The sequence below is a fragment of the Vulpes lagopus genome, chromosome 3 (genome assembly GCF_018345385.1).
Source record: "Vulpes lagopus strain Blue_001 chromosome 3, ASM1834538v1, whole genome shotgun sequence".
Classification (NCBI taxonomy): domain Eukaryota; kingdom Metazoa; phylum Chordata; class Mammalia; order Carnivora; family Canidae; genus Vulpes; species Vulpes lagopus.
Genome location: NC_054826.1, coordinates 67,711,074 through 67,726,252, shown reverse-complemented (window position 1 = coordinate 67,726,252; position 15,179 = coordinate 67,711,074). Strand labels below are relative to the sequence as shown.

Sequence of the window (15,179 nt, the reverse complement as noted above, 5' to 3'; positions counted from 1 at the left end):
CTCTGTGCACATAGGGGTTATTATTATTACATGGAACACTTAAATTGAAGTAAGATTTCATAATCAAAGAATTCAACCCTCGATAGCGGATGATGAGCCCTTAAGGCAAGGCCTAAATCTCACTCTTCTTCCTGTTTTCCTCACCAGGGGCCCGTGGGCATCTGGGTCCTACCATAGGCCCAAATATCTGCCTTACTCCAAGAAACATCTACTGACCGATAATCGTAAATAATGTTTATCAACACTTGCCATGTGCCAACAGCTCTCCTTCTTAATCTTTGCAACGGTCCTGTGAAGTATGATTATCACCATTTTGCAAATGAGGAGGCTTGAGAAGCCCAGTAACTCACCAGACTCTGAAACCCAGACTGTGGGACCACAGAGCTCATTCTCTCCCATTGGTGAATGGGTCCACTGGGGAACAGTTTATGCAAGTCGGCAGGAGGGTGGGGATATGAAAACAGGAAAGAGGCAAGGTTGCTTGCTCACTCCCTTGACAGGGGCACCCTTCCCTATTTATCCTAGAAGCTGCCCTTCTGGCCCCAGCTCAAAGACTGCCTCCTCCGGGAAGCCTGCCTTCCTTCAAGCTACAGTTGTTGCTCGGGCCTCATGCCTCCTCTTCCCCAAGGGGGCTGGAGCTGCTGGAGGGCAGCTTGGGTCCTGCTCAAGAGGCACCCCCTCAGCAGCTCTCCTCGGTGGGTTGAACCTGTGCGGTCTTTCCACTCAGGACACAGGGTCTCTGACCTTCTGGTTTGTCCTCCGTGGGCTCCACTCCCCTCTTTTCCTCCTCTTCCCCTCCCTCCTCCTTCCGTCCTGCTCGCTCCGCTCTTCCTCTCTCCCCGTCCTCTTCCCCCGCGCCCCCCCGCCCCCGGGCCCGGGCCGGCCGCTGCAGTTCCCCCGGCGGCCTGCAGAGGGGGCCGCTCCGGGCGGCGGCGCTTCCTGTGAGGTCAGGTGGGAGGAAGCGGCCGCGAGCCGGGAGTGGACGCCGCCGAGGCCCGCAGCCGCGCCCGCAGGTGGGTGTCCGACCCGGGGCGAGGGCGACGGCGAGGGCGAGGGCGAGGGCGAGGGCGAGCGGGCGCATCCCTCCCCTCCCTCGGGCGGGGCCGGCAGCGGGGCGGCGGCCCCTCCCCCCGCAGCAGCCCCCTGCAGCCGCCCTCCCGGGTCAGGTGCCCCGGGCACCCACCCAGCGGGCGCGGGGGACACAGCGCCGAGGGGCCGCGGGGCTCCGTGAGCTGCTCGGCCTTGTGCTGCCCCAGCAGCTGGGACCTGCCTGCCCCGGGCTCTAGGCCAAGGGCGACAGCACAGGGGCCCTTCGCCCCTTCTGGCGTGTGCATCACAAGTGCTTTTTGGGATCTAGGTGAAAACTGCGGCTCATCTCCGAAGGGGGGGGAAAAAAAGGTTTTTACAGACTCCCGGAGAGCCATGGAAGGACCCCACCCCCACCTGCAGGACGGACACCCTTGGGGTGTGCGGAGTGCGCCCTCCCAGGGCCACAGCAGCGTCCCCCATCCCATAATTTGAGCAGCCTCCCCGCTCCCCACCCCCACCCCCACCCCCACTCCCCGCCCCCCGCCTCCGCTGGGCTCCCGAGCGAGGGAGGGACTGGTGTCCGGCAGGTGAGGGGCGGGCCCTCTGCAGGAAGGGTCTGCTCCTCCACCCACTGCCAGCTGCTGGGTGGCCATCCATGTGCTCTGCAACCAGGCAGGGGACCCAAAGTAGCTCTGAAGTGGGCCCAGGTCCTCTCTGGGAGAAGGCCCAGGTCCTTGGCATTTACTCCCAACGGGTGCTTTTATAACAGATGAGAAATGGAGACACTGGGGATCTAGGTACCCTGGTCCCTCCTTAGAGCCCGGAGAAGGGCCTCGGGCCAGGATTCCTGGCTTCGGTTTCTGGCCCTGTTGCCTATAGATGAGTGGCCCTGGGCAGGCCACTTAGACCTCTCTGGGTCTTTAACCAGCTGCAGCTTGGAAGAGTGTTGGGAGGAGGGAGTGAGATGGGCCTCCGTGGGCTTTCCACAGGGCCGGGGCCACAGCACAGGCCCCCGTCCCCGTGGTGGCTGGCAGTGGTGGTAACAGAACTTCCATCTCCAAGGACCCTTTTGGTAGTTTTCGCAGAGCACTCAGTATCTGAAAGATTTTCGTCTGTCAGATAACTTGCATTTATTTCTCTCCTTGTAATGAATCAGACGCAGCACCTGCTCAGCTCCGGCAGCCAGTGTGAGCACCCAGAATTGCAGTTGTTCCCACTGAAGGCGAGCATCTCTTTCTGTCTGATAAATTGTGTCTTTCAGGTTTTTGAGGCCTGGGGAAAGACGCAGCCCAGCAGGAACCCATAGCTCCTGGGAGGATGGTGCGGATCTTGGCCAATGGGGAAATTGTACAGGATGACGACCCCCGTGTGAGGAACACCCTCCCGTCACGCAGTAGCACCCCTCGACAGGTAGGCGCCCAGCGCCCATGGCAGGGGAGCAGCTGGCCTGCTGCCCTCTGTGCCGGGAACTCCTTAGCAGCCAGCAGCTCTTGCCAGAAGTCCTCTTTGCAGAGAGCCAGGCTAAGGAGCATGAGGGTCAAGCCTTGGGGACGATTGCAGGTTTCTTCCCATCTGCACTAGAAGCCTCCTGCCCCCCCCCCCCCAAGTTCTCACTCTTGCAGGCTGCCTTCCCAGACTGGGACTCCAGGAGCTCTTTCCTCTGACCTGGCTAACCCTGCTAGAGCCAGCATAGTTTATCTTTTAAGAGTCTGTTGGCTGAGAGAGAACTGGAGAAGGTGGAGAAGACAAGCCCATGGCCACACAGTGATGGTGTTCAAGGAAGGAGCCAGGAGTATTAGAAATGCCTGCTTCGAAGGCTCTGCCCTATTGTCCAGCCCTCCTTGCTCCCTTCCTCTCTTCTCTGACCTGGGCACCTTTCCCCTGGCAGGACGCGGGGAATATAGCCTGGCATTTTCTCTACTGAGAGCTTTTGTGACTCAGTGGTTGGGATCCCTGCTGGTGGCGTCCAGGGATGGCTGGGAAAGGAAGGTGTGGCCCTGGGGGGAGGGGGAGGTGCTGGTGGGGATGGCAGGGCCAGGCCCAGCCCAGAAGATTCCCTCATTGTCTGGTACTTCAACTCCAGCGATGCTTTCTTTAGATTGATTCATCTCTCTGTGTGTTCACCTTCCAGAGCTTTCTCAATAGGGGCCACGGTGCCCCCCTGGGGGGATCCGGCCCTCGCCAGCAGCAGGCGGGTGCTAGGCTGGGTGCTGCTCCGTCCCCCTTCAATGACCTCAACCGGCAGCTGGTGAACATGGGCTTCCCCCAGTGGCATCTTGGCAACCATGCTGTGGAGCCGGTGACCTCCATCCTGCTCCTCTTCCTGCTCATGATGCTCGGGGTGCGTGGACTCCTGCTGGTGGGCCTCGTCTACCTGGTGTCCCACCTGAGTCAGCGGTGACCTCTAGGAGCTAGGGGGGCAGACACGTGGGAGAGGGAGTTTTGGGGCCTTGGTGTGAGAACAGGCACATAGGGAGGGGTCTGTTGTGCCTTGAAGGCGTGCTCATAGAACGTGTTTCACGTTGCGTTAAGCATGAGGCAGAGGAAGCCTCTAGTCTTGCATTCCCAAAGTATTGGGTGCATACCCTCACTCCCTTGAGATGTTCTTAGGTAGTATTGGGTCTGCATTAAGCACAAAGTCAGAGCAAGAAAGGAATTCCCTTTCCAATTCTTTTCCAATCCTTTTATGCCAAGAAGAAATCCTCAACTAGGTGCCAATATGTTCTCATGCCTCTGGAACTTCCCCTGTTACTAGGGAGAAGGGTTTGGGCTTAAGGCTGTTGGGAAAAGTATCCAGACTTTTATAGCTCTGTTTTGTTTTAATGGTATATTTTTAATTGGCTACCTTTTATTTATGACAAGTTGTACTGGCATCTACTTATTGTGGTGGCATTTTCAATAAATAAATTTAACTAAAAATGAATCCATGTGAAGACATTCCTAGATAATTGTACAGCTGCACGTACATCTGGAAGACACACGGAAGGTGGTTGGGAGTGATTGGGATAGAGGTAGAGGTGAGCATTTGACCCTGGGAGGGGGGTTGGAGGTTTCTAAGCTTTTCTTGATAGGCCCTGGGAGCCTGGAGGGGGTCCAGGTAAAGCCTGGATGATGTGGGCCCCTTGTCGGATGCTTGGATGACTTCTGGCTGGCTCTGAGATGTCACCCTGTGGGGAGGTGGGGGGTCCTCTGGCCAGAATGGCCCATGAGGCTGTGGGGTCCAGACAGCAGGGGTGCAGGGCTCCCTTGCCCAGGGGCTCTGAGGGTCCATCACTGCTCAGCCTCCCTGCTATGCCTCACTCTCCTTAAAAGGCAGGAGGTCTTGGCACTGATGACTGTGCGAGTGGGGTCAGGGTGAGTGGAGGCCTGGAGTTGTGACTGGTAAGCCCTGGGAATGTGTGGAGGTCCTGCTGGGGGGTGCGGGTGGCACTGGGTGACTGAGGGCTCATGGCCCACAGTGGTCAGAGGGAGGTTGGGGGAGCCTGAGGGCTTCCCTCTTCTGGGGACCAGAGTGTTCACCCTCCTTTCAGGATTCTTCGGGGTTGGGGGAGGAAGGCAGGTTTGGGAGGTGCTTCTTAAAGGCCAGGGCTCATGGAGCAAATCATCATGGGGTGTGTGTGGGGAGGATGGGAGGAGTTTGAGATCCAGATGGATTCCGTCCCCCCTCCTGAGAGCCTGCTGTGCTGCCCAGAGGGACTCTCCCCGCTCCTACATAGCCCTCCCCGCCCCCCTGCTCGTGCTGGGGTGGGGGGTGGGGGGGTGGGGGGGTGGGGGGGTGCTGCCCTTGAAGGGGCTGCTGGCCTTTATCACAGACATTCCCGAAGGAGCCTTGTGGTGCTGGAACAGGACTCCTTTCTCCGTGTTTCCTGTGTCTTGATTTTTCAGCAGCTGTTGCAACATGGTTTCCCTTCATGATGGGCATATGGAGAGGAGGGCGCTGGGCCCTTGGGGGCGTCGCAGACAGGGAAAGGAGGGAAACGAAAGGCTCTGCTCCTGGGCAAGGGGAGGTGGTGCCCGGGTGTGCCTGGTGTCCCTGCCCAGCCCCCACGTCCTGTGGCTCTAGCCCGACAGACAAGGGCAAGGAAGGACCCTGCAGGCATTCCCCCTTCCCTCAAACTCCCCTCCCAGCTCGTCCCTCTGGGGCTGGCCTTTCCCTTTCTTTTTCCTTTGCAAAGCTGTGGGATTCTGAGGAAATAAATCTTAAGTGAACCCCCAAAATACAAAGTTCCTTTAAGGGGTGTGAATCTGAGTTCACAAATTCAGCTCTGAGAACTGTCTTTCTTCCAGAATGTAGTTTCCGTTCCCAACGCCTGAGCCTTCTGAGGAGAACTGAAGGTCCTTTAGGCAGGGGAGACCAGGGTTTTCCTCCACGCCTGACCAGGAGACTGGGTGGGGGCAGGCCCTGCGAGGTGGGAGGAGCTGGGGCAGCAGTGGCCACACCTGCCCTGGGCAGAGGCCCCTAGCCAGCCTAGAGACTTCCTAGCCAGCCTAAGGGAAGGGGGTGAAGTGAGTTGTTTGAGAAAGAAGTGCTGTTTCTTGCCCAACACACACAGAACGACCCCACAGAGCCGCCCTTGCCCTCGTAGAATTGGGAGCTCACCTCTCCACCCTGCCTTCTTCCCCGTTGTGCTCCCTGGGTTCTGGGCAGACTTTGCTAACTGTTGCTCGGCTTCCCTTCTTAAAGTCCTGGGTCTGAAATCCTGGGGCCGCCAGGCAGAGGGCAGGTGCCCCTTGGGTTGTGCAGCCCTTGTAGAAGTACATGTCTGGGGGCCTTTGGCCGGCCCCCTGCCTGGATGGCCTTCGGTGAGGCTTTCACAACTGTGCACAACACACACCGAGAAACCTCAGAACCAAAAGGTTCTTTTTTTTTTTTTTTTTTTTTAAAGATTTTATTTATTCATTCATGAGAGACACAGAAAGAGAGGCAGAGACACATGCTCCACGCAAGGAGCCCAATACAGGACTCGATCCTGGGAACCTGGGATCATACCCTGAGCCAAAGGCAGATGCCCAACCGCTGAGCCACCCAGGCTTCCTGAGCCAACAGGTTCTGAGCAAGTAGAGGCTTGTTGCTCCCAGGGGCCAGATGCAGAGCCTGCTGAGCCCTGGCTGGTGCGCATCCTGGTCCTAGTCCCCCGTCTGAGGAGGGTGGGCCCTTCTTCCTCTGCCTCCACCCCCACCCCCTGCCTGCTGTGTGACAGGACCCCCCAGACTGGGCTGCTTTGAGGGCAGATTTCAGGGAAGGTTTCTGTTAATCTCCAGGGATAATCCTTGAAGCCCTGTGTCTCCGTGTCAGGTTGGATTTTCGGCCTGGCTGCCTTGGGGAGAGCCGCCCCCCACACCGTGTGAGCCACAGCCTGGATCTCACCAGGCCTTTGCGGCCTCTGTGGGGCTGGAAAGGGGAGCCCTCCCCCACCCCCAGGGAATGATTTTAACTCCCTGGTCGGGGCTACCCTGTTGAGTGGAGCCACGTGGGTTTGGCTGCCTGTTCCCACTCCATCTCTCAGATACCCAGTCTCCCAGGCCCTCCTTCCATAAGTTCCAAGGCCTTCTCTCTCCAAACCCTACCTCACCCAACCATCTAGCTAGCCTGCAGGTGGAAGCCACGTTTCCATCTTCCCACAGAGATACCAAGCCTGAGATGGGGCAAAATGGCGGCTCCAGGTTTGCCAGCTTCCCCTAAGGAGCCCTCCATCAGCTCCCATCTCTCTGGGACTAGGACCGGAATCCAACCCTTTGTCAGAGGTCCCTGACTGGGGGCCTCTGGCTCTGGGAGTTGAGGAAAAAGCCTTGAGGTGATGGTCAGAGCCTTTGCCCTTGGATGCCTGTCCTTGTGGGCAGGGAAGGCGACCCCACCCTGGCCAGCTAGGCCCCTGTCTGTGTGCAGGCCCTGCTCTGCTTGGTGGGTCTGTGACCTCGGATGGTTCATTTAGCCTCTTGAGAGCCTCATTCCTCAACTCTAAGAAGGGGTGATGATCTGTGTCCCTCCTGCCTCTCGGAGCCTCAGGCTCCCCCTCGCGTGGTGGCTGAGAGAGGGGGGCGTGGAAAGGGGGGGCCACAGTGCCTGTGTCGTGGGCTTTGGCCTAGAGTGGCCACAGTGCCCCAGGTACCCGGGACCCCCAGCTGGCCTAATGCTGGCCTCTGAAGACTAGCGTTGCCCCTCCCCAGTGGCTAGAGAAGGCAGCTGCTTCCTTGTGGGCCAGAGCCCCAAGGGGCTTGCTGCACGGCCCCCGTGAGGACAGGAGGGATTTGCTGAGTGTGCCGTGTGCCTGACACTGTGCCAGGCACTCGATGTCATTCAGTTGCCACCAGAACTCTGTGAATTAGAGTTCTGTACCACTGTCATCTTTATTTCCCCACAGAGTACACTCTGGGGACTTCCTAAGTTGCCCTGGGGCCCCGAGTGAGCCAAGAGGGCAGAGCAAGGATCAAGCGGAGCCCAGAGTCCACATTTTGGACCATTCCTCTATCGCTGTCCATCAGAATCACCTAGGGCCTGTTGCAGATGCAGATTCCTAAGCTTCCTCACAGGCTCCCTCAGGCATGGGAGGAACCTGGCTCAGAGCCTGCCTCCTGCAAAGCAGGTGGGTTTGATGCGAAGTTTGGGGAAGCTAAGGAGTAGCTGAGCCCCTGCCTATGCAGAGGGTGCCTGAGGACCAGAGAGAGGAGGGGAGCCACCTCAGGGCAGGTGCAGGCCTCCCTACCTGCTGGGAACCCCTGTGACCATCAGATCAGCTCTTCGAGGGCAGAGCGCACAGGGTGGGTGTGAGGCCTCTGGCCACAGCTGCTGGGCTGGGTGGCCTCCCTAGTGCTCCAGCTCTGGGTGACAGTCACTGAATAGGGGTGTAGCCCTCTTCCCCGCATTCCTGAATGCGTGACATTTTTATTGCAAACTGACAAGGGAAGAAATCCAATTACCTCGCATAGGGTCCCTGAGGGGCTGTTCAGGGGAGTGGGGTGGGTAAGGGGTGGCAGAGGACTTGGGGGCCCAAACTAGAGGGAGTCAGAAGCTTCTGGCCTGTCCCATAGGGCCAGTGGTAGAAGCAGAGCTTACCCTTCCTTGTGCTGCTGCCCAGGGCTCAAAAGAACAGTGTGAGAAAGTCTGAGAAGTAGATTGAGTGAGCACTTCAAGGGGAATGGCAGTGTGTGTGTGTGTGTGTGTGTGTGTGTGTGTGTGTGTGTGAGAGTGTGAGACCCTTAGGTTTGGGGGTAGGGGGAGAGCTGAAACCATCTGGCTTTAGGGACCCAGAGTCTGGGAAGAGGGAAGATGAACCTGTCCAGAACAAAGCCTGAGCCTTCAGGGTGACTTCCTCCAGTGCTGGGACTGGGGGGGGTGGAGGTGGGGAGGGTGGGAGGAGAGAGAGGAGGGGGAGGGGGGGCTCTGAGCTGGGGCAGTTGGGCTGGTCTGCATTCATTGGGTCACCAGCTTTGGTCCTCTAGCATGCCCCCCCTCTTGCAGGAGGCTCCTCCTCCAGTTATCCAGTGGACTTGGGCACAGTCCACACTCTCTGCCCTGCTGCCTTCCTCTGCCCTTCACCCCGGCCAGACGATTAAGTATTAATTCATGGGGAGCATTGCGCAGTTTCTGGCACAAGGTTGGCACAAAACAATGACATGAGGGTTTACTTAATATTTTTGTTTAGAGCAACTCCCATCTTACTTCAATCTATTTTGAAAAGGAAGCCTCTTGTCACTAGTGTAAATGGAGCCAGCATTACTTGCAGTTCACAGTAGAAATATCTACTCTAAACAAGTAAATTCAGGGTTGAGAAAAGAACGTTCCATTTTAGCTAGCTACTGCTTTGGGCCAAGCCTCTAAGCCTGATGCCTCCTTTCTTTGTTAAAAAGGCAATTTACCAGGATCTAGACAGGTGCTTTTTTGTGTTTTGTTTTGTTTTGTTTTGTTTTGTTTTAGAGCGGTGTTAAAGACCCACAAGCATCTCACTGAGACGTTCTCCTTGATGGAGACAGAGACTGAACAGAAATGAAGGGCTTTCTCATTGTATGATTGGTGCTGTTTTGTGAATTATTTATAGTCATTGTGTACGCAAACCCAAATCACTTCATATGCTGCCAGGTAAAAGCATCCTATGACTGTGGGAAACACTGTATGATCTTGAGCAAGCTATTTTTAAAGTTTTTAAAAGGTAATACATGGTTTACATGTATTTACATGGTTTAAAGATCAAGGAACACGCAAATGTATACAGAGGAAAATCTCAACTCTCTCTCCTGTGCCCATCCATCCATCCATCTATCCATCCATCCATCCATCCATCCATTTATCTGTCCATCCATCCATCCATCCATCCATCCATCCATCCATCCATTTATCTATCCTTCCATCCATCCATCCATCCATCCATCCATCCATCCATCCAACCATCCATCCATCCATCCATCCCCATCCACTCCATAACTATTGTTTTTAGTGTCTTTTCAATCCTCCCAGAATTTATTTACAAAAGTGTAAGCAACACAAATATACTAATTTTGTCTTTTTTTAAAATGCAAATAATGGAAAGATCGACACATTTCTGCCCTTGCTTTTTTTTTTTTTTCACTTAAAGGTACATCTGGACCGAACACATTTCATATTAGTGCATAGAGAGCTTCTTAACTCATAGTGTTTTGGCATTTGGGCGACTTGGTGAGCCTCTTTGGCCCCCGTGGAGTGGTCTGTACCATAACAGGGTGGCAGAGGCGAACTCCAAGGGCCTTGCAGCTCTGCCCGTGAGCCTCTCCAGGGGGCTGTGTCTCTGAAGTGGGGGAACCCTGAGAGAACTGTCTCCCTCCTCTAGGGCCTGAGAGGCAAAGCTCCTTGGGTGCTTTGAACTTAGTCCTCCATCCTAAGTTCAGCAGATGTTCAGGGAGAGTCTTCTGTGTCTTAGGAGAGGTCAAGGCAGGAAGAGCCAGACTCTGGAGTCACACTCGTTTGATTTTCTTGGTTCCCTTTGCAGTTGGCTACGGTGACTGCTACGGTGACTTTCCTGCCTGCGCCTGGCTTTGTCGGGCTCAGGGAGGAGGCATGGTGGTTGCTGCTGATGTGGCTTGGTATCGCCAGCATCAGGGTCTGTACCCCCATCCTCTCCTGGCCCCCACCACCACAGCCCTGCCCCATTTTTTATGAAGATCTAGATTAAGGAGATTGAGGAAAGTCGTGAAGACTGACGCAGCCTCAGCTTTCTTTAGCTCTGAACTGGGTAATAATGTACCATTCCTCAGGTGCAGGGAGGCCCTGGCAACGCCAGCCAGCATTCCCCTGTTTTGGCCTGAAGGGCTGTGACTTTTGTCCCAGGGCTCCATCTGGTGGAATGTTTGTGAAGGAGCACAACCTCTGTCCATATATCGCCATACTCCAAATCATCCTCCCCCCTCAACTTGCCCAGGCTTAGAGATTCCCTTCTCTTCCAGTGATTAGGAGAACTCAGATTTCTGGTGGAGTGAGCATGTAATTCCATTGGAATTCATTTGTCATGGTCTCCTTCTGGGCTAAGTCCTATGCCAAGAGCCTCATTTCATTTTATCCCTCCCCAAACACAGAAAAATAGATGTCATCCCCTTAGCACAGATGGTAAACCCGAAGCTCAAGGAGGTAAAAGCAACTTAGCTGGCCAGATCCAGGCAGGAGCAGGTGGAGGGAGATGGAGGCCTGGGGAGAAGGCTTGGTACCCACCACCTCTCTGCCTTCCTATTTGAGCTTCCAGGGCTGGAGGCGGAATGAGAAATCTTTTACTCTCGGTTGTTTCTCAGTCCAGGGTTGCTGTCATCACATAGGGTGGCCCCAGCAGGAGGAAGCCACCCATTTTCTAAGGCTGGACTCTGTCTAGTGGGAGGCACTGTGTCTAGCCAGCCCCACTGGTGCCCTGGCCACATGCACATTCATCTATCTGCACTCAGCCCGGCTTCTGTTGATTAATATGATGTTGTGACCTGGCTGTCTTTCAGGACACAGTGTCCCTTGCCTCGTGCTTTTCTTTTTCAGAGGAGGCAAGGAGCAGGGGAGTCGCATCTCCACATGCTAGTTGTATATCTTTGGGCACGTTACTTGCCACGCTTCAGTTTCTTCATCCGTGAAATGGGGATAAGGTGCCACCCAGTGTGGCTGTGAGGTCCAGATGGCAGATGTGCATACAGTCCCTGGGTGCCAGTTTGTATCAGATCACCTCCTGCAGCGCTTGTTAGGGAAAAATCAACTGCCCTAAGCCAAGTGCATTTAAAATTAAAATATTTTAATACCAAAATTAATTTGCTTTTGAAGTTCTTGGAGAACAAAACTGAAAAATTTTCCAACGTAGCTACTTACCAGTTTAATACAGTTAAGAAATTTCTCTCTGAGACGCTGGCCCCTGCTAAAGCCCTCAGTGGCCTAAGGAGAGCATTTCTTTGCAACTTTGAGCTCAGCTAATCCTGAAACTGCCTTTTGCTGATGGTAGAAGAAGTGGGGGGTGGAATAAGGAAAGGAACTGGGAGGAAGGGAAGAAGGAGAAATGAAAGAAGCTGGTTGAAAGTGTAAATGCAGCCCAAGTTAGGGTCCCAGGGTTTGCCGGGACATCAGCCTGCATCCCTGCATTTCTCTTCCATGAAACAGCAGCCCTCCTGTGGAGCCCACCATGTGAGAACACCCCTGTTCCCCAGGCCCCTTAACTGCCCCTGCCCCAGGAGCTGGGGGGTCACCTCTAAGGCTGTGGTCCTGATGTGTCCCTGTTCCTCCTCTGCTATGTTTGGGATTGAGTCATCAGACCAGGCCTGGCCCTGGGGTACGGAGACTGCAGTGACCCTGGAGTGTAGAGATGTCATGGAAGTGGTGCACTGTGGCCTCCTGGCTCAGGAAGGGAGCACAGCATGGCCCTTGGAGTGCCAGCTGCCTGCTTCCCTAGCTTCATTCCCGGGAGAGTTCGGCTCTTGCCCTTTGCTCCTGAGTCCTTGGGGAAACAGGGCTCTACCTCCCAGTGCCTTAGTTCTGTGGGTTGGAGACTCATATGCCCTCTGGAGAGAACCCCGTGGAGCAGCTGGTTAATTAGGCAATAGGGAGCAGTATGGCCTGTGGAGAACCTGGCAGAGCAAAGTGTCCCAAAGGCCTTCCTGCTGTGACACAGCACCGTGTAGGCTGAGGCTAATGCTGCCGTCCGGGGCCAGTGAAGGGCTCATCAGCCCCCAGAGTCTGGAGTCCCTGTTTCCGTGTTCCAGGCATCGTGTGGCCTCAGACAATTTAGCCCTATGACAGTTTTCTCTCCATAAATGGGGGAATAATACCTCCTCTGAGGGTTGATGAGCAGACAAAAGTGAAGTGACATATTTCTTAAATATTGCATAAAATATTCTTGCTTTCTGTGCTGTGGGACAAATTACCCCAAACCTGGCAGCTTAAAGCAGCACCATGTATTAACCCAGTTTCTGGGCATGGCTTCGCTGGGTCCTCTACAAGGCTGCCAACAAGATGTCAGCCAGGGCTGGGTTCTCAACTAGGGCCTCCATCGGAACGGTCTACTTCCAAGCTCTCTAGCCTAGTTGTTTGCAGAATTCACTTTCTTGCAACTTTAGGACTCAGGGCAGTTTTTTCTCCAAAGTGAGCAATGGGCAGAGACTGTAGAGCCAGTCCACTAGCAAGACGGAGTCTTACACAAAGATAATCACAGGAGAGACAACCCATCACCTTGGCCACATTGTGATGGTTAGAAGCAAGCCACGATTCCCGTCCACGCTCGGGGGAGGGGATCCCAGAAGAGCATGAGCACCAGAGACTGGGACCACAGCCTCCCCTTGAAAAAGTCCATCTACCACAGCACCCACAGCACCCACAGCACCCACATCGGCCATTTTTATTGGACGCCTACTATGTATCGGTGTGTGGAGCGTTTCACACATATTATTCTGATCTACGTTGATTGTTTTATGAGTAAACTGAAACTCAGAGAGGCCAGGACACTTACCTGAACTCAGCCAGCTAGAAGCGGTGTGGCAGGCTCTAAAGCCAGTTCTCTCTGCTGCCATCTTGAGTCTTCTCTCGACGTCACTCTCAAAGTCAGGGCCAACTTGAAGCCATCCCCAAGGATCTCTAAAACCTTCAGGCACTTTGTTTTGAGGTCTGTTCTCTTCCTGGCTTCAAGTCCTTCAGCTCTTGTCCTGGTAGGTTCTGCTTTCTTGGCTGTTGAGTTTCTCTGTTCTGTGCTTCTTTAGCTCTGCCCCCAGGAACCTCTGGAAATGGTTCATGCCTCTTGCTCCAGATTGACATCCACCTTGACTTTTCCGTCCGTGATTCTCCTCTTACAGCCTTCCCACTCATGCTAATGCTCCCAAAGGCTGCTGACTCCCTCCTATGAGGAAAGCCCAGTGCTGGGCACTGCACTCCCTCTGCCCTCCAAGGTTCTTACGATCTCGTACGGAGGCAGTGTGTTCATTACTAACTCTGATCTGGTGGGTCAGAGCTTTTTGAGGACAAAGACAGAACAAAGGAAAAAACTGCTTTTCTTAAAGAAGAGGAAAGTCATTTTCTCTCAAGGAGGTGATAAAGAAGTCAGGAGCAGGCAATACAGAAGGAGTTTGGCCCTTTGACAGAGTCATCATGGATGCAGGCCCCCCTTACCCAGCAGCTCTGCCTCATGGTCCGATATGGCTGCTAAGCTCCAGCCATCATGCCCTCATTCCAGTCAGCAAGAAGGAGGAAGAATCAAAGATTTGTCCCCCTTAGTCACCCAGATCTGGTGAGCTCCCTAGTCACATGTTCCCTGGGCACCTTGGCTTCCTATTCAAAAAGGAGAGTAATTCACTCTCTGTGTCACTATTTGTCTGATGTCCATCCAGCACTTTCCTTTGCTTCTCACCAGGCTAGAAGCTCCATGAAGTCTGGCATTATTTCTGTCTTCTTTGTTGCTCTAGCTCTGCTGTCTAGCACAGGGCCTGACGCATAGTAGGTGCTCAATGAATAGTTATTGGCAGAAGGAACACTTTGTACCTGCTCTTGATATTATAATGAGCCAGAGTTGGCCTGGCCCAAATCCAGAGCCTTCTGAATTGACCCTATGATGATGAGGGCTTTGTATGTATTATCTCATTTAATCCTCCCCAGAACCCTGAGAGGTGGATAGTGCTGTTATATCTAAGTAGCAGGTGGGAAAGTTGTGATTTGAACTTGGCTGTCCTGACTCAGAGCCTCTCTTCACTTACTTCCTGCCTTGCTGGCCCAGCGGGGTGCCCACGACCCCCTCCAGACCTCCGCTCCTGTGGCCCTGGCCAGCTCTCTTGATCCTGAGCAGCAGCTCAGCAGTCCTAGGTGCAATCACTGGTACTTGGGAAGCATTATCCATTCAGAACATGCCCCAGAGTGGCCACTCCCTGCAGGAGATGGAGGGAACCTCCATGTTCAGGGCCCGTGAGCACCGATGTCCATCGCAAGTCCAGTGCCTCACTTCTTCTCTGGCACGTTTCTAGGAGTCACAATGGCCCCAGGCTCTTTTTCAGACTGTGGAGGAGGGGCAGGAGGGGCTGTGGTGGCTTCCGCCCCCTCTCCGTGGGCTCCACCTGGAAAAGAGAAGATGGCAGGGAACCTCTGGTGCCCTCCTGGGCCACGCTGCCCCTGCAGCATGAGGGTCTTACAGAGTCCCCCAGGCCAAGGAGCAGTACTGAGAGACCCTGGGCGAGGGTTCTAGTCTCTCCCCTCAGACCTTCCAGAATACTCCAGGGAGCAAGTACATTCTAACTTGAGACAAGGCATAGGAGTTTCCAAGCTGTAAAGAGAACTGACTTGCCAAGGTCACATGCTGAAGGAGTCGGGGGGCCCACTTGACTGAAGAGTTCACCTGGCCCACAGGCCACCCGAGGGGGGTTTAGAGGAGGCTGGAAGGAGGACACACCAGGAGGACACACCAGGACCTGCCCATCCCAGTCACTGCTGCCGTGCTTCCAGTGGCCACCAGAAGGTGGCGCTAGGCGCCCAGTGGCCACTCTCCCAGACGCAGGGAACCACAAACCCTAGTCTGGGAGTAATTAGGGCAGGGGTCTGGCTTTGGGGCCCAGCTTCCAGTCACCTTCCCTCTGGAAGGTGATTGGCCATCTCGGGGCAAAGGGAGGACCGGTAGCCCCAAACTGGGTTCCCCTGGTTCTAGACCCTTTGCGGGGACTTGCCCTGGGGTCAGTGGACCAGCACCTTG

The 15,179-nt window shown here is 54.9% G+C and overlaps 1 protein-coding gene across 1 annotated transcript; it reads left to right on the top strand.

Annotated features, from left to right (window-relative positions):
• The first annotated feature begins 927 nt into the window (after positions 1-927).
• Positions 928-3,946, top strand: FAM241B (family with sequence similarity 241 member B). The gene is made up of 3 exons (XM_041749380.1): positions 928-1,013; positions 2,291-2,439; positions 3,161-3,946. The coding sequence occupies exons 2-3, from the start codon at positions 2,347-2,349 to the stop codon at positions 3,428-3,430; spliced, it is 363 nt and encodes a 120-aa protein (XP_041605314.1). The 5' UTR covers positions 928-1,013; positions 2,291-2,346; the 3' UTR covers positions 3,431-3,946.
• The last annotated feature ends 11,233 nt before the right edge of the window (positions 3,947-15,179 follow it).

Coding starts and splice junctions, on each gene's coding strand:
- FAM241B (XM_041749380.1), top strand. CDS start 2,347: ATGGTGCGGATCTTGGCCAATGGGGAAATTGTACAGGATGACGACCCC. Junction 2,440..3,160: donor GCAGTAGCACCCCTCGACAG/GTAGGCGCCCAG, acceptor TTCACCTTCCAG/AGCTTTCTCAATAGGGGCCA.